General features: G+C 35.2%; 1 protein-coding gene across 5 annotated transcripts in view; it reads left to right on the top strand.

Annotated features, from left to right (window-relative positions):
- ZNF521 (zinc finger protein 521) overlaps positions 1 to 19,632 on the top strand; it is a 292,767-nt gene that overhangs the window by 153,879 nt on the left and 119,256 nt on the right. For 3 of the 5 annotated variants that reach the window (XM_031658745.1, XM_017951642.3, XM_031658746.1), the window contains one exon: positions 4,301 to 4,385. The exons of 1 other annotated variant lie outside the window; for it this stretch is intronic. In XM_031658745.1, coding sequence (XP_031514605.1) covers positions 4,301 to 4,385 — 85 coding nt within the window. The remainder of the gene's footprint in view (positions 1 to 4,300; positions 4,386 to 19,632) is intronic. One more of the 5 variants, XM_031658747.1, reaches the window with a different exon arrangement.

Here is a 19,632-nt window from a genome sequence, read left to right as displayed (position 1 = left end):
CAAAAAGAATGTTTACCCACATGACCCCAATACCATTATCACATCTAAAAAAGGTAACAGTAATGTCCTGATAGCATCTAATAATCAGCTAATAGTCAGATTGATATCTAAATTATTCTCAATTGCCTCAAAAGCCGCCTTAGAGCTGTTTCAGCCCCCTCCCCCCAAATCAGGACCCACACATTGCATTTACTCAAGTCTTCTTCAGTCTCTTTCATCTCTTCACTTTTTTTCCCCATGACAATAGGCCATTTCTTTTGAAGAATATTCTGGATTTGAGGGGTTTTTTTTCTCCCTCATAGTAATAGTTGTTCCCCTTTTCGAAGACAACAGGCCATTTCTCTGAAAGAATATTCTGGATTTGCATTTTTTTCTCATAGTAATATTTGTTCCCCTATCCCTGTATTTACTGAAAACTGGATTGTTAGGCCTAAAGACTTAATTATATTCAAGTATACATTTTAGATAAGATACTATATTGGTGATGTATACTTCATATTGCAACTCATTGAGAGGCACACAAGGTCACGTCATTTCCATTCTTAATGGTATTAAGCTAAATAGTCTGGTTAGAGTAATTACCATTAGCTAAATTTATTGTAAAGATATATAGTTCGCTTTGCAATGATCAAAGGATGAAATTTGAGTATCTCAGAATAACCTGTCTTCCACTAGTTTCAGCATCCATTAGTGATTATCCTGAACCATGTTATTTGGCATTGCAAAATGGTGAATATCTAATTTTGTCACCCCTTCTGCTGTCATTCTTCTATAAAGAAAAGCTTTCACTCATCAAATAGGCACGACCTACACTTCCTCCTAAAAAAAGCAAGGTGCTTCTGACCCTTTCATTGCCAATTTTCAGAAAAAGAAATTGATGTAATAGTCACCTCCCATGGTAACAACTTAATTTTTTTTCATTTCTGTTTTAGAGGATTACTGTGCACTGATTTTTTAAAAATCCATTCAGTATTTTGGTAAAAGAAATCAAAGCAGTTTGATTTCTACAAAGTATAAGTTTTAATAATTATTATTTTAAATTACTTTTTAAAATTTGGTAAGACTGAATGTGAAGTCTGAGTCCTAATGGATGGAATGGAAGGTAACAGGGTTAATCAGAATAATTTTTTAAAACTATATTATTAAGCATCTCTAATCATTTTTTTTTAATTTATGAGATGTTCTTTTTAAAAAGTCTCTGAGTACCTTACCCAGAGTGTAACTGAAAACAAGAATGTCAAAAAGGCACATTTAAATTGTTCTCAAAATCAATCAAAAATAATGAGGTGCTAGGAAAAAGTTGTATCCTTGATAATTACATCTATCAGTATCAGAAAACAAAAGAGAACAATCAGGAAATGACAATCCCACTCCCAAGTAGCACATTTAAAAAGGCTAATGAAAAAAAAAGTCTCTTTTAAAAATGTACTAAATTAGCATTTCAAGTAAATTGACAACTTAAGCGTTGATAAAGGCCAATCTGGGGCCCAAACAATGGAAGTTCTGTTTCTACTTTTATCTGCTTTTAAAAGAAATTATCTCACTTGACTTTTTTTGTTGTCTTTTATATAAATGTAAGTAATTGTCCTAAGGGAGGTGACAATCCTCATGTACTCTGCAAGGGTCAGATCATACCTGGAATATCAAGCTTCATTTGGGGTTCTATTTCTTAAAACATTGACCTGGAGATAGGTAACCAGGATGGGAGGTAATTCGTTTCTTACATTGTGCCCCTATGTTCCGTCTGAAAAGGGGCTAATGTAATTGTCATATTAGACAATGGATTCAACCTCTTCTTTGTGTAGTACCAGAGCTTAGAGTTAGGGCCAATGGGTGAAAGTGGCAGAAAAAGCAGATTTGGATCTAGAATTAGGAAGAATTCTCTCATAATTTTAGGCATACAGAGGTGGAATAAATTTACCTCCAAGGGAATGAGTTCCCCAAGGCTGACACTGTTCAGAGGTTATAATCCCTTTACTTAAAGATGGTGTACAGGTATGCAGGGATCTCTCCAATATTTTGCAAAGAATCTATAGTTATAATGAAAGATGCTTTAAAGGTCATTTAACATCACCGTTTTAAAAACTGAGGGTAAAAATGAATTTTATATCCTGCCTTTAAAAAGAAAACCTTTAACACATACCAATTTGCATATCATGGCTTTGTATTTGGGAAATGTGGAAAATATGGTGAAGTAGAGTTCAAGCTTCAGTATTTCAAAATCACAGTTCATTGTTTTTGATCACAGTAAATTCTTATTTAGCCGTAAATTTAGGAGCTTATAGATAAGAATATGGCTTTTTTAATAAAAATATATAACATAGCATTTTAGACACTGTTTTATGAGTGGAGAGAATTAATGTTTGAATTATCAGTAGTGGCAAAAGCATTTTCATTCCATGATAAAAGAAAACTTACATGTGTCAGTTCATTTTGAAGACAGTAGTAAGTGCTGGCATTTTATTATTTTGGCTTTTGAAATGGTTTTATTCTTTATTATTAGACTAGGAAAAAAAATGCCCTAGTATATTCTGCCAACATATTCATCAGTCATCATTTTTGGAGACAGTTTTCGACATATTGCATGTTTTACTGTGCTAACAAGAGAAAAGACTAGCCATTAAGTTTATGTTTCTTTGTTTTTCAGCAAGGTCACATATCAGGAATAATGCTAGAAGTATGCTAATAAACAATATATAATGTAGGTCATCAGGGAGTAAGAAATATTTTCTAACTAGTTCTAAAGGGAAATATTGTTAAAAAAGGGATAGATGTTATTTACGTAACACATGTTGCTCCATATGTCACCATCAAAAGCATCTTGTAAACAGCTCAGTGTAGTAAATCTTCCTTGGTGATTGTCAGGGTGTTTGAAGTCCGTGTTAGATTTAGATTCAGCACATAGTTCGCAATATGCCTAATGTACGAAGACCGTCAGATAATTTAGACAGCCTCCAGTGGAAATATGCCTATACTTGTGTGGTTTACAAAGAATATTGTTCACTGTTGCAGAAGAAAATATTATGTTAAATTACAATAATTAGGAAAAAATTATATTAATGGCATTTATAATTTTAAATCTCAAATGAATTATGCTAAATGTTTGTGCTTAACTTTGATTTTGTTAAGTTCTAAAGAACTTCAGTTCCTTCTAATTGATTGTAATTTACAGGCTAGTATTTCGTTATTAATGCCATTTGTAAGACAATTTTATATGACTTCAAATGAAACGATAATTCTGTAAAAAATGCTTGTAAGAAAATGTCATTTATGTGATTTTACAAATGTAATTTTCTCATGTTTGGGACATTTTAAAAATGGATTATTTTCATAATGGTTTATTTTGTCTTCCAACATGGTTTTTAATTACAAATATTAAGATTCATCAAAAAGGAAGTTATGTAAGTATGTGCTCTGGAAAACACAACTAATACTCTATTTATTGAGTTCATCTCATAGGTACTGGGACTCAATAATAAAGATGTAAAATTATAATGGCTGCTTTATAGTTCAGAAATCAGAGAGCCTACCAGCATTTAGAGTCAAAAGAACGTATTTCTCTTCCCAGCTGTACGGCATCGTGACATCAAGCAAATCTTTCTATTTCTCTGGACCTCAGTTTCTTCATTTATGCTATAAGAATTGTAATAAAAATCTTGCTCTATCTACTTCACAGGACTGTTGTGTAAAATGATAAAATAGTGTTAGAATGTTCATTATGATACTATATCTTTATAGGATCAAGTACATATTTAAATGCTAATACTTAGCAGCTTCTAAAACATCATTTAAATTGTAGACTTTAGCTAAAAATTATATCTCTAAATATTTTAGCTGGAATCCGTGAATCTTAACTTATTAGCCATATCACTTACGGATAGCTAGAAGCAACACCCTAGTTATATTGGTCAGAATGAAATTGTGCCTGATCTTCAAAGACATTGGATTCTGAAACGCTGTAGATTTTTTTTTAATACTCATGTTTTTTAAAACTGTATTTCTGTAATACTTCTGGTTTTAAAAACCTTCTGTTTTTGAGTTTAGGGATGTTTAAAAATATATTATGCCATAATTATGTGCTTTTCTTTCTTCTAAATGTCTGCAAATGAAAATATGGTGTTGGGATCAAGCCATAAGGTGTAAGTAAGGAATTCGTGGAACTTGGGCCAAGTGGCCCTGTAGTTTAGTTTGTTTCTTAGCAACATAGGTAAGACCAGCATCTCAGAAAAATGTTTTTTAAACAAAGAAACAATTAAGAGTCCATGTGTCTAAGTAACTCTGTTTATACTTGTTTTCTCAGAAGAAGACCTATCAATGCATCAAGTGTCAGATGGTTTTCTACAATGAATGGGATATTCAGGTTCATGTTGCAAATCACATGATTGGTGAGTGACACTCTAAACCTTATTACAGATAGATGTTTCTTCTACTTGTGTATATCACCATTAAACAGAGTTAAAGATGAATTAATTGTTCAACCATCATTGGTGTTCCTCGGCATGATTGATTTTTTTTTTAATTTCTGTTATTAGTCCTGATAAGGTATTAGCACATTTTATTTTCTGCAAGGGCTAGTTTAGACTTCTGCAGAGGATTATATATCTACTGCCAGTCAAAACACAGGTGATTAACAAATTAAACTTCTAATCATTTTTGCATTATTGAAAACTAACAGGAATGGTTAATGAACTGGATGTTAGCTTTCCGTAGAGTTTTAGACAGGTTTTAATTTCAGAAGTTATTATGGTAATGGCACTGCTGTGTGTTGCTTAAGCATCTTTGTATCAAAATCTGAAGTAGTGAGTTTTTGTGATAGGGAAACATAAATAATTTAAATAGCCATAAAATAGTTTTATATGTATGGTTTCAACAGTCTGGAAATAATCATGATCATAAAGATCATGTAAAGAATTCAGTAATCATTTTTTATTCCCCACCAAATTTTCCATAGATTTTTATAAAAGTGGTTTGGGGAAAGATTTCTGAAGTTACTCCAGGCCATTGTTTTTAGGATTTTGCATGTATCACATGGGCTAAAACTAAGAGGATATGTTTTTAACCTATTCATATTGTCCCATTATTTCTTAATTCCTCACGGATTAGTGCCTATGTCTTTTAATTTGATAAGCACTTAGTAATAACACTAAGCGTTTTACCAGCCAATTAAACTTTATCAAGCAGATCATTTTTCTACTAGTAAAATGACAATTGCTATTACTTTATGCTATTCTTGTTATTCATTTGTGTTTTTTATACTACGAGTTTTTTATTTCATACTCACTTCATGGTATTTCATAATACCATAAATAATTATAATATTTAAAAAGTCAAATTAACCTCATACTCTCCTACGATGAAACTCTATAAGACAGGAAAGAAAATTCAACATTTGAGACTATGAACTTGTTTTCAGGGAGGAACAAGTTTTATTGTATACTAATTAGAAGTATTCTAAGAATGCTTTGTGGAAGGTTGTTCACCTGTCATTTCTGATCATTAAAGCTATTACAAAACTTCCATTATTCTGATATAAATTAATGAAGATAAATTCAAAGGCATGTTGGAAAATTGATAATTTTTCAAAAGGATGTGCTTTATGGTTTTCAAATGATAGGTAGGCGGTTGTTGCTTATAAACGACTAAGAGCTTATTTGTGCAAAATGGAACTTATACATAGCAGCTAAAATACTGATCAATTTATCTCTACATTTTCCAGATTTAAGTATTAATATTATTAGTGATTTCACCTATATTAAATAGTATATCCTTCAATGTGACAATAGCGTTGACAACTTTAGTGAGTGATTAGAAGATAATGGCAACACGTAGGAGAGATTCAGATGTTTCCTTGAAATTCCCTTCTGTTTGAGAATGTGAAAAATACCTTATGTAAACTTTTAAAACTGCTTTTTAGAGGAGAGGAGTGGCTTAGAAAAAATGAATTCCTGCCAAATGATAAATGTTAATATTTCCCGTCTCTTTATTTCTTGAGTAGACTGTGTTGGTGGCAGTCATTCATGATTCTACCTCATGCTGCACTTTTAGATAGGCTTGAATGAAAGCAGTTCTTAGAAGTTTGCAGTTCATGAGAAATTCAGTGAAGTTTTGTGGTCATGCTTCTTATTAGTTCTATTCAATGTAAACTTATTTTTGTTTCTGGATTTATTTGTCCCAGTACTCAGATGAATATGTTGAATATATTTTCACCGCAATGTTAATACTCTTTTGCACATTTAGAATTTCTATTGAATGTTCAGCATAACGGTACTTTTTGATTTTCCAATTTTAGTATCATTTTGCCTATAAACATTAATCAGTTTGTTTTGTCTTCTTTTTAAATTGCTTTGTATCATTCCTGTTTGTACTTATTTTATATTCCTTGCATCATTAGTGCTTTCCCAAGGCTTTTTCCCTTCTACCTTATAGTGGATTAATAAGACACTCACCTCTTGGGACCTGAGCATTTAACAATTCACCTTTCATCAGAGAAGCACATTCCATTCCTTTGCACAGAGGGTCTAGTTATTTAATATTCATGTCATTTTTAATAATAAAAATATGTAATTCTCTTGCACTTGAGGCCTAAATAAATGAGTAGCATCCATTTAATTGTTTTATCTGTTGACCATGCATCCAAGTCCTTACACCCTATTCGTGCTGTTAGTATCTAGAGAGAGAGAACGCAAAAATGAAGGGCGTCACAAAGGCTGATACCCCTTTTTAGAATCCTAATGTGCTATTTAGTCTTTCAAATGAGGCAGGCAGCGTTATTTTGTTGGCTAAAATTCCTCCATTGAGGGTAGGTATTTTTAGGCTGTATATCTGTGTGTGTTTTTTGTCTAATCAAAAAATAATCTCAACTAGACATTCAGTAGAGGAAGGGGGATTAGGGACTATCTGAAAAGCCTCTTACTCCTTTTGTTAAGAGGGTATATAGTGTTCTTGCGGATTTTGTTTTACATTTCAATCAATGTAGAGGAAGGATTATGTCACCTGATGGAAAACAAGACCTACAGATGACCCAATGAGGTGTAACTTTAAATTCCTTCTTTACTCAAGTCATTTGCATTTGCTTCTGTGGCACCTATGTTTTTGTGCAATCTCAGTGTCAAGCAACCGCCACACATCTTTCTGGATGTGCTGGTCTCAGGCTGTTGGCCAGGGACATTTGTGAAAGAGAAACCATCAATGTTTCCACCAGGTACAAACCGGAGGTGCTCTTCTTAAGTGCGGTTTTGCAGCAAGGTGTGGACACATGGTCTGAGTTGCGAGAATAATTACTCGATAAAAATGCACTAGGGAATTGACTTATGTCTATTAAGGAAAAAAAGAAAACCTCCCTCTTCACCACATTTCGACACAGTTTCAGTAAGAAATCAGACCAGTGACTATTCAGGGGTTTCTTTTCTTCTTTACACACACACAAAAAGAGCTACAAAACATTTTAACAGCTTTCCTGGGGAAAAGATTTCCCTCTTTAAAGATCTGTGCCAATAAGAAAATTTTTCCTCTCTTCCTTTGTTCTTTTCACATAGTTTATGTTGGCTTTTGACCTGAGAATACAACAAGATACCAGGATGTATTAGGTGCTTTAATTTCCTATTTGCCCTTCTCTTTTCTATCAGCATAGTAAATATTTATTGTTATTTTCCTCTTTGAGCTGTCTGTTATTATTATTATTCTTTGGTATGGATTAGTGCAAATAGAGATGAAACAAGAGAATTTAAATGTGTTTAACCCAGCAAAGGGATTGCCTCATATAAAATTATGAGGCTCAACAGCGTAGAGTAAATTTGTAAGTGCTCTGAATAAAGGGCTGTTAGGCATGAGATAATATAAAGAGATGACATTGCCAAGAACTATTTATGAGAAGCTTAATTTTTTCACTCTGATAATTCTTGACCAATAATTACCAGCCTCTAATTATCTATTTTAGTTAGAAAGAAATTTCGATCACTATGGAGGTTGGCATTGCAACTAGCGCATAAATCCCCAAAGAGACAAATGTGTTCCAAACAGCCACAAACAACTGTCTCATGAAACATAGTGAGCAAATTGCGAGCGGCTGGTGGTAGACAACCAGCAGTACACTCACCATCGAAGGCCAGTCAGCTTGACAAAGGAATGATCAAAGGGGAGAAATACCATTATCCTTGGAATTGATTACTATAGTTGTGGGCTTTGGAGGACAAGTAGTCAGTATATAGCTATGGCCATTTCCAGCCGTCCCTTTCAAAGTTCATGGATGGAGAAAATGAATGGACTAGGTACAAGCCTTTTACATAAGGATTATTTTTAATAATACACTTAGAAATGGTTACTTAATAAATTTTTTTTTTCATCTGATTAGAAAGACCAGTGTTGTAATGGCAAAATTGTTCTAAGTGTCAGAATACCCCATTTTGTTAAAGATAGGAAAATCCAGAAATGGTCGCTAATAAACATGTCCTAGATAGATCAAGTGTAATGTTAAAGCATTTTGAAGAAGCAAATATATTTATCTCTTAGAAAAGCAGAGCTAGAATTTGGGATTGTAAAGGATAGCTAGTAGGAAAACACTGATGCAAAGATACTGACTTTGTATTTATATCTCTAATAAATACTCAGTATTTTATAGATAATCACGATTTTCAAAACACCAGGAAAAGATTAAGCTCTTCTCCAGCATATGTGGGAAGATATGTACTCTATGTGTTGTGTTACACGTGATATATATCACTGATGTCAAGGCATCAAGAATGAGTAAATCGGTTCTTAACAGTGTGGTGAAATTGTAGTCTGTCCTGTGGCAGGTGGCATTCATACATCCTGCAATTTGTTTGGTGCCCAAGGTCACAAATGGCATTGTTTTCCTTTCATTTCTTTAGTGGGTGGTGTACTATAAGACTAATCTTCATTATCGTTTTGTGGCATTCAGTATCACCTCTGAAGCATTTCAGCTTGAGTGCACTTGCTTTAGAAAAGACTAAAACCAGTATTTTGAGGTCCATAGTAGTTTAGGATTTTATGTCCTAAGGGAAAATATCCAAATATATGGAAGAGAAAGGTCCACGTTGCCCTTTAAACTCTTACTTTCACTGACTGGTTTCAAAAGAATGAATAGAAATGGATCAACAATAATGCCTATATGTGTGGGTATACATATGTGTTTATAATCTCCATGCTATCCTAAGAAGCTCAAAATCATTGAGATATTTTGGACTCTTGATTGACATTCATTGTAAATGAGAAGATGACTGAACGCTTTTTTAAAAAAAATCATCTTTATTTGATTGCTTACAAAATTCAGAGAATTAAGAAACAAGCATTTGGTGTTAAATATGATAAAACACTGGCTTATTTCATCAAGAGCTGGATTAAAAAAGATGAAATCTGGGCAGTTTCATGGTAACAGAAAGCTACCCTCATGTGGGCAATGCTGGCTTATTTGAAAAGCCCATAAAGGGTTTCTACATGGACCATACAAAAGGGATACTTTCTCTTTAATAGCCATCTGTACAGGAGACATGAGAAGTGGGCCAGGTCATCTCTCCTCAGCTGTCATGATATTAACGTAGGTAATGGAGCAAGCTGGGCGTTCTGCTGGGTGTTGTTTTTCATAGATGTTCATCGATTTACACAGATAATTCTATTTATTTCTTCGAGTTGGTCCAAGTGAACCAGGCAGAATAACAAACACCAAAGCATTTCAAATGACTTTATCTTTGTTTAGAACGTAACTTTTGTCTAAAAAATGGTGTCACACCTACTGTGCAGATGGCTGCATGATTTGTAAACCAGCCAAAACATTTAAACAAATGTGTGATCTGGGGATCGATTAAATAAAGGATAAAATGGAGTGTGGGCCACAAATTCTAATAATCAGATGATTTTAAGTTGTGTGCAGTGTGGAGTGATGGTCACAGAGATAGCAGGGAACGCTTGCCAATGACAGCAAGGTGCCTTATAGATCTCAGGATGGAGCCCGTGGCCTGGTAGGCCTCAGTTTGAGAACCGCACATTTGCTGTACAGCTGGCAGCTCTGTATGGGGACATCAGATAAAACTTATGTAAAATGAAGTGTTATTGCTTAGTATGAAATTGTTCAGAGAGGGAATTTGCAGACAGTAACTGAAAACAGAATTCATGGTACCAATGAAGCAGACTGTAAATATGAAGAGGGTTTAATTATCTGCACAATTTAGCAAAAATTCAAGATGTATTTAGAAAGGACATACGCAGGCATAAATATAACATAGCTGTACTGCTTACCGAGTGCAAAGAGGGGCCACAGGAACTTACCAAGGCTCCATATGATCAGCCTTCCTAAAAACAAAGACAATTTAAAAGAAACTCAAAGAAAAATGACTTTTTGGAGGAAGGCAGAGTTTTTAAGAGCTCATTGTGATTCTTTGGATTCTCATTTCTTAAGGAACTTGGGATAAAATCTTCAGGTCTGTCACTCAATTTCAGGGTTAAGCTATTAAAAGACAAATCATGTGTTTTAGCTTGCGTCTAGCAGTTTTGATTTACAAGAATAAAAAACACTGGCAGTTAGTGTATTTTTACATTTATAAACCCCAAAGATAGCGTGCTAGACATTTCTTGTGATGTTAATTTTCTGTGAGGCTGAGGATTGTGGCTGAGGCCATAGATCGAAGATTCCACGTCTTATTACTCTTTAGAACACACTGCTCCTAAAGGGGCTTCAGAAAAATGTTGTTCTCAAATTACTGGATGCCAGCCTGTCTTCCTAGGCTCAGCACAGAGACGCTAGGAAGAGAGGCCCTACCAGTTGGATACGGCCATGTGACTGGCTGACATACAATGGCAGGGCTTCTGGACCTCATTGTGTCCTCACCTTTGATTTGACTTCCTGTAGAATACACCACCAATGTGTTGGTTTTCCACTCACTCTTTGATATGTTCATTATCAGACGTGGGTATCTGTTTCTGAATGAAGGTTGCAAAGCATTTCCGAATGGAGGGCACTAAAAGTCATCAGCAATACCTAAAAAGATATAGATCCCTGCACATTCCTGCTTGCCCATGCACACACACGGGTGGTGACCTATTTCCACAGAATCGGTTCACACACATCAAAGGAAAAGGTCTCCGATGACCTATTTCCATAGGTTATTTCCTAGTTTCAGGGCCATTAATAGCAGTAAACAAAGGAAAGGGAGCCAATATGGAGAGTGGGTGTCGAACTTCAGCTGCTCATATTGTTGCATTTGGTGAGCTGATGGGGTTTCGTAGGTCACCTTTAGAATTATGCCTATGACAGCAGTAGCTACCTGCCAAGATTGCAAGGTATCTCACAGCTCTCAGGATGGCGCCTGTGGCCCGGTAGGCCTCAGTTGGAGGGGTACACATTTGCTGTACAGCTGGCAGCTCTGTATGGGGCAGCCGTGTGGGCTGTTAGGGAGCTGGAAAGGAGACAAGCATGAAATTTCTTCTAACCCCAACTCTGTTTTTCTGTACTGTTGGCTGCTTCTCAGTTCCTTGACAAAAAAACCAATCAGGCACCCTTTAATCCGCCTGTGATTACCACTGGTATAAAAAGAGAAGCATAATGAGGAAAAATGCCTCGTTTTGTTGCCTTCAAAAGCCAACAAATTGGAGTTAACTTGACAGGAAGTGGCTTAATAATTAGATTATTTATTTATTCCTGACACATATCCCCCTGTTACTAGTCTCAGGAGACCCTGTAGATGGTACGATTTTCAAGCTGCCATTACTTCGCTGTCTTCTGTGAACAAAGAAGCTACTGTCTATCAGTCAATTAAATGCAGTCTTTAAGCAGAGGCTGCGAAGTCCTCAATGGAGAGAGCCCTGGGACATTGTGGCTGATGATTCCTTTCTCTGTACTGTACATCACACTCTCAACTGCAGTCCCCACAGAGATGGAATAAAGTCATGCATTAAAATATCACTTGTTGATTTGTTTGCTAATGAAGAGCCATTGAAATGTTTGTGTATTTCTATGGCAAAATTGTTGATAAAAGGGCCTGCTTGCCAGCATATTTTAAGTCCATCTGCTGTGAGTGCTTATTTAAGAGTTATTAAAATTAAAGTCAACAAACAACAGAATTAAAAAAATGAACTCTGAGATAACAAGCGTTTTCTTACTATTTCATCAAATTAAGTGAATCAAGGCAGGAGAAATAGAGAAATGGTATCATTTAAGTTCACACTTGCATTGTATTAATTCAGATGCCTTGTTTCCTCTGACATAAAAATGTGAGTCTTCTTCAGAGTTTTGGGGAACTGCATCTTTTAAGTATGAAAAGAGATAACAGTCTCTTTTCACACTTTAAGAAAACATTGTTCTTTAAGAAAATAATGTTCTTAGAAATTTTACTTTTTTCTTTAAGATGAATGGCATTTTTCTAGCGATTTATCTAACTTAGCGAGCACTTGTACGAGTTTTTCCACAGAACATAGTGAGGCTTTTTAAACCAAACTAATGAAACGCCTGTTAGACGTACATATCAGACACAATCTTGCAGCCACATGGAACATACAGAAGTATGACTTTTCTTCTCCATTTGTTCCTCTTTATGTTTTCTTCTTCCTTTTCTTTCTTTCTTTCTTTTTTTTTTTTCTTATCATTACTTTATTTCCATGTAAGTAAGTGGTGGGTGACATTTTCTACTAGACAAGGTTTTTATCTCTTAATTCATCAACCTAGTATCATGGAGTGTTCACTGTGTATATAGCATATCTTCACTGGAGTTCTCCAGGCTTCCATTAATTGGCTTTATGTTTTAAGAGTACATCTGTTATTGAGCTGAAGGTCTAGAGGTGGAAGACTTGGATAATATTCTGACAGCTCTCTGATGAAATATTTAGCTATGGCTCTGTTATTTGAAGGGATAAATTTGGAGTATTAAACAGAGGCCACTGAACTTTGAAAAGAGTTCCTTCTTTTCATCAGACTTTGTAAAGAGTAAGTAAGGCTTTAACTATAGTTTTCATGATTACCTGACAACAGGCTGTAAAGAATTAATTCAAGCCATCATCAGATGGCTGTATTTCTTATTTCTACCCTGTTATTCCAAGTCATTTTGTTAGAAAAAGCTTAGATACTCGGAGGTGTTCTATAATAGAAATGAATTTGAAACCTTTTCATTAATTGGTGATTAATATATTTCAGGATTAGTTTAAGCAGGGCTCTACCTCCTGCCCAGTCAAGTATGTTCTGGTTAATATCCAATTATCTGCACCTTCGTAGTTATTATGTCTTAATATTTCGGATATGATAACCAGAAACTTGAGGGTAATGCTAATGAGAAGCATAGAGCAAGAATTAACCAATGACATACTCAATGATCCTTGGTGAGGAGAGAATCTCTTTTTTTCCCCATAACACATTGCCTCGGCATCTTTTGAGCACTGACTGAAAAGTAAGACTTTCAATTACGGCAGGCAAAAATTAGAAGAATCAGTCGTTCTCTCTTTTCAGTCATATTAACCTGAATTTACAGTGTCATGTTTACCTAGAAACATGATTTCAGTTCATTTTATGAGGGATGAAAATAGAAAATAGAGAGCCTGTTTATATTTTCCAAACAGGAAACATCATTTTCTTTATCTTTTCCTTTTAGCAAAGCCACAAGTTGTTACACTCTCAAAGGATGTTTTAATTCAGATTAATTTGGGATCTCTTTAATATTTCACTAAGGAAACACTTTTTCCTGCTATATTTGCTTCTCTTTCTCCCCAAATTTAGCACCATGCTGCATTCAGGTTTCACCTCTTTGGTTTTGTTTTTTTTTTTTTTTTTACAGGTCAATTCACTTTTGAACAATCTGACTTAGTTCCCATAACAGTGCCTGCTAGGGTGGGATGCACTGCTTCTAACCATGTAGCTTTAAATAGTGACTTTGTGCATTGCCCCTTTATATGCTGTATTGTAATGAAGCAACATCAGTAAATTGCAGTGAAGGGTGATTGTTGCACAGGGATGACAACTACACCTTAGGGTCCATTTGCACCAGATTATTCTTTTTATTGTTATTATTACTTCCCATCTTCTTTACTCTCTTGCTGCCGAACTTGCTGTTGGCCACCGGTGCAACACGGAGGGGATCTTGAGGAACACTGCAGACATCATTTTTTTCTCTTATGCACATACCAATCACCATTCAGTTCCAAAACCAGATACCCTGGGTGGTTTTGCAGTTCTTTATCAATGCCTCTTTGCTGACTTCATTTATAATGTCTCTCATCTTCATCTTCTTAAAAGAACAAATTTCCTATAAATAAAAGTGACACATTTCTTTTCACCCATTTTGTATAGATGTTATAAATCTGTAGTCAAAATGATCAACTATTGCCCATCCTAATTTGTCCCTTTCCCCGAAGAGGTTTAATAATTCATTTTAAAATAGAGGTCTAGATGGGATTATTTCTTAAAGAAAAGATTTGTATTTTCAGTATCTTTTTGGGTTTCCTTAAGACATAGATAAAGTCATTATGAATATTGTATACACTAGTTGTTTTCTTTACAAAATAGCCTGTTGCCTGCCCCGATCTACTGTTTTTACCCAGTAACTAATAGCAAAATAATGTAGATTGAAGTCAGAGATTCTCCACTGTTATTGAACAGAATTGTGAACAAGCTTTTAACCAAGGGATAATTAGATGTGTATTTAGGGGCACTATTACTCCTTTTGTTGTCATAATTTTAGTACCTGTGTCCATTTTTGTTTTCAAATTGTTAGTGCAGCTGTTGTTTTGTTTTTCTCTCTCTGAGGCTGGGCTACTGCGCAGCATTCAAACTAAAATCCAGGATTAGAACTGACACACCTTCAATAGAACTATCAAGTCTTTTAAAACTGCTTGGCCGGTGACGCCAGTCCCACGCTATTCAACCGCACACACTTCCGATTGTGGGCCAAAGAGCATTGATTTTTAGCTGTCATTTCTAGTGCACATACTGTAGAATTGAAATTTAAACCTTAATCCACTCAGTAATGCAATTAATTTTTAATGTGCAGTAATACTAATTGAAATAGCCTGAATTTAGTAAGTCACCACAAGACATTTTCAAAAGCAAGAGTCTCCACTGAGAACTGGGAGGACAGATAATCATTGTTATAGTGTTTACTGAATAAATGTGAACTCTGCAGGCCTCCAGTAGAAAGGGGGTTTTCTTTAAATGAGTCTATATTATATCTGTTCAAGAAAAGAAATACATTGTCAAAGAGAATTCCTGCTTTCTATCTACTGTGACAGGTTAAAATATTCTATTAACTTATTCAAAAGGCATAATTGTAATTAGAAATATCTTAATGTACACAAAATAATAGTCACCCATTTAAAAAAAAGCAATTGTGAGTAGTTGCAAATGAAGTCACCTGCCAACAGTGTCACAGTCAGGCAAGAGTCTCAGTGGGTAATCTCATTATATAATATGTACTTGAGATATTATTTCCAGATTCAATGAATATATGTGCTGTATCAGCTGTCTATAAATCTGTTGCCTTGTTTTGATGTATTTTTGGTGAAAAATATTCCCTCCCCTACCTGTTTCAAAGCTATGTTCCTTTAGCTTTTACATATTATTTCAAAATGGCCTTTTAAATGTTTCGTGAGGGTCTTTTTTTTCCCTAGCCATAGTAAAGCAAATTTTGAACAGTAAAATCAAATAGGTTTTCAGTCATTTCTACACTAAAAAGGTTCTCTAACCACATTTATCTGCTAGTAAATGAGGACTTTTTAAAATGCATCAGTTCTGCTGATGAATGGGCTTGTGGAGTGTTTCAAATGAGCACCAGCATTAAGTTGAAGAAGGCAAACCCTGTAGATCATGCTTTCATGGCTCTCACATTATACTGTTTAATACGCCAATAGTACTGTTAAATATTTAGTAAAGGTTCTCTTATAACCCTACCATCTATTCAAATGGGATTTTAAGACATTTTTGCAGCGCATAAGTAAAAATGATGCTGGAGAACTGGAGGCAGTTGTAGCATGGCTTATTTTCTAAATGAAGTGTAGGGTAACGTGGTACAAATGAGTTCAACAGATTCCCACCTACTGAATACCTCAACCAATTTACATTCTTTGGATTAAGGGTTCAAACTGGCTTTCATTTTGTCACTAAGTCAAAATGCTGTTAGCATTAATTACATAGAGTACTAACTTGACACTGTAGCATGTTAGTAAGAAGACCTTAATTGTGATTATTTTAAGCTGCCTAACATCAGTTGAGCTTTATAATAAATATTTCCTTTTTTTTTTTTTTTTACTGAGTAGGGGAAGGGGAAGGAAGAGAGATGAGGGAAAATTGATTTATAGTCCATTCATAGCATATTATCAAATCAAATTGGGGTATAGTATATGGAATCTTTTCAGCCTTTAATTTGGGTATGCTGGAGCAAATAATGAGTATTAGATATTGTTGTACATATGGATATGATGCATAATGGACCACCTTTGTCAATTTTTCTATAATATTTGATAGTTATTACCCAAATAACAGTAATTATTCCTTTAATCTGGGATGAAAATTGGTATCTGGGAGCGTTATGCAAAAATGTTGCCAGTAAATAAGATGCTGACTTCATTACTGTCATCTTGTTGGTAGGCTGAATCCACGTTTAAACCTTTCCATGCTTATCAGTATTATTAGTTTTGAAGGTGTAAAGGTAAAGACTGGTCGTTCGTTCAGATTTATATGAAATGTGTGTTTGATTCTTCTAGAAGCCTATTTGCTAGACTCTAATTTTCTTCCTATTTTATATGCAGCCAGTGACCACAGTATTCATTCAAACTGCACAGAGACACATCTCATCTGTAAAACACGGCTTACTGATCTTATTTGCTACTTGTATTCTCATAAGAAGAAACATAGGATTCATTATGATGCAATGGAAGTACATTTTGTTTTGAGATTATGTATATCACATGTATGTTCCTACCAAGAATTTCATAATAAAGAATGAATAAAGAAGATAGCTTTATGTATACATGAAGGAGAAGGGAAGGGAAGCAAAATGAGCGTCACATATAGGTGTGTTTAATATGCAGTGCTTGATGTATGTTGACCTCAGGTTACAAGAGTAGAAAATCCCATTTTCCAGCTTGTTTCAAATATAGTAAAAATGCTGCTTCAGTTGCTTTATGCTACTCACATTGGGGAAGGTGCTTATACTGTGATAATTATCATCAAGGAATATTAATGCGTTCAGCATTTGTAACCCAAAAACTCATTATAGCTTAAGCTGTGCATCATCTGTGAAGAGAGAACTTTGCCAGAATTTGCTCTTCACAGGGGTTGCCTCCTGCTTGCTGCGGAGTGGTCAGAGTACTGCAAGAGGTCACTTAGGCTATTTTTGAAAGCTGAAGTTTTGCAGTTTTTGAATCACTACCTTCTGTCCAAAGAGCATATCATTCTTGCCTCAAAATGTCCTTCTTCTAATTGAATGCATGGTAAAGTGCAAACTATAACAATAATAATAATAAATAAATAAGAGGTAACTGTATCTCATTATGTAGAATTCAAGAAGGTCAGCACATGTATTCCATATCAAGATAATTGAAGTATTGGTGTCTTCTCTTCTGTCATGGAGCAAAGGGATTCGTTTACACCAGTTTCTTTAATGCAGGTGCCCTTGGGTTTCAGAGAGAAATGCCCCCACTGGGGCTCCACATTACAGCCCTCTGGCTGGAAATTGTGTAAATAAGACTGCAGGGTCAGCCGTCGTTTTTTGGTATCACTGTCTATAATTAGTCTGTGATGACAGTCTTTTATATGAGCCTAAAACTGTTCCTGGGATCATTCCTCATACATCTAAGACGTCTATCCAATGCATAGGTAGATATTTTTGCACATATGTTTAAAATCATTCTCCAGGGGCATATTGACTTGATGGGAACTAGAATCTCTGGGTGTGTTAAGAATCCTTTAACTTCATCTGATCAAAATAGCTGGTTAGGCAGCTCCATTATAAATTATAGGTGGTTAGTTTCCTAAGAATATTGTGCCCTCACCTGTAGTGGGGCAGCTTGTTGAAAGGGAGCTGTGTGCCTGTGATGTTTTTACGTGATTAAATCCCATTATTTTTCCCCCACTGATCCATTGCTTGTCATTTCCCATAAGTAACATTGCTCCATGCTGCATGTTATGGTTTGTGTGGGCCAGGCAGAGAGCACTAATACTCAGTTCTATCAGGCTGTCTGGCATTGCAGGACTGCTGTGTTTCTGAGGTCAAATTGTGAACCTGGCCTTGCTCCTGGGAGGACTAGAAAAATATGTTTCATAACTTCCCATAGACCTAAGCGAAGAGGAAGAAGGAAAAACATGAAGCCCATAGGCTCAGTTTAGATGAGCTGAAAGGTTGGAATTTATCAAACAGGATGGCTGACCGTTGCGTGGGAGGCTTCCTTACTGTGAGGGATCACTGCCGTGGGTGCAGAATCAGTCCTAGCTGAGGCCTTTGGGGGATAGGGTAATCATTCAAATAGCCCAGCAGGCACAGACACACAAGCTGATAATCTGGAGTAAACCTGCTGAAATAGGAATTTACTTACCTGTTAAAACCACTTACATGAAGGAATACGGATAGAATGAGTACCGTGCATTCAGGGCAGATACTGTAGGCTGCTTCACTGAAAGTAATTTGTGCCGTTGTTGTTGTTGTTGTTTTGAATGGGACAGAACCTTTATTTTATGCGGCAGAGCACTGATACCACAAAATGGATGGATTTCCTGAACCAGAGACAGGTTCTCAATCGTTTTGGGCTGCGATGCTGGCAGTATGGTGAAGAAATACAGTAGCAGCAGATCTTCTGTAAGGATGTAAACTTAATAATCTTTATGAATTTTGAGTAACTCATAACTCCACTTCCTCACCCAAAGAAACATTATGAAAAGATTGCTTCTAAATCCTTCAGACATTCTCTGCACTTATGATAGATGCCATCCTCTTCACCTTGAGGCATTGGAAATAAATGTGGGTTTTTTTTTTTTTTTTGCAAGAGATAAAAACGTATACTTTAGAAGGAGCAAATTGTATTTTCATGTTTTAAGTTCACTGTTTGCACTTGATGTGGTGAGATCCAAATGTGAAGAATTGCTTTTGACATTATTTCTGTGTCTCCTGTATGCCAGAACCACTGCATTATTATGCTGAAATGTACCATCACATGGGATAAATGTGATGTTGGAAACCTGGAAATAGTATGTATTATATTACATTCTATGTCCAGGGTCCTTAGGATAATTGTAACTCCTTTAGTTACTAAAACAATTCCACTTACCTTATTAAGGATACGTTGACTAAAACTACATGTGCATGTGTCTTTTAAGAAAAAATTATAATCGTCCAAGTGTTGTGGGTTTGTTTAGGGGCAAAAAAAGGGCTTTCATTTCTAAATGAAAAGGTTATTTTAACTATCTCTAAAAGTCTGTTTTACATAATCTATACCTTGAACTAACACATACCATGTTATAAAGTAAACCTTAAAATACATACATCAAAGGTCTTAACTTGCATGACTGATTTCAGATTTCTAATTCAGATTTTCTGTCAGTAACTATGGTTTTCTATTTTTATGGTCCTTTTCTAAAATAAATTTTTGTAGTCTTCTTTGTGTATTTAAATGTGTGCGTGTGCATGTGTGTGTGTCACATGCGTACAT

The sequence above is a fragment of the Papio anubis genome, chromosome 19 (assembly GCF_008728515.1).
Source record: "Papio anubis isolate 15944 chromosome 19, Panubis1.0, whole genome shotgun sequence".
NCBI lineage: Eukaryota > Metazoa > Chordata > Mammalia > Primates > Cercopithecidae > Papio > Papio anubis.
This window is presented reverse-complemented; position numbering and strand designations above follow the sequence as displayed.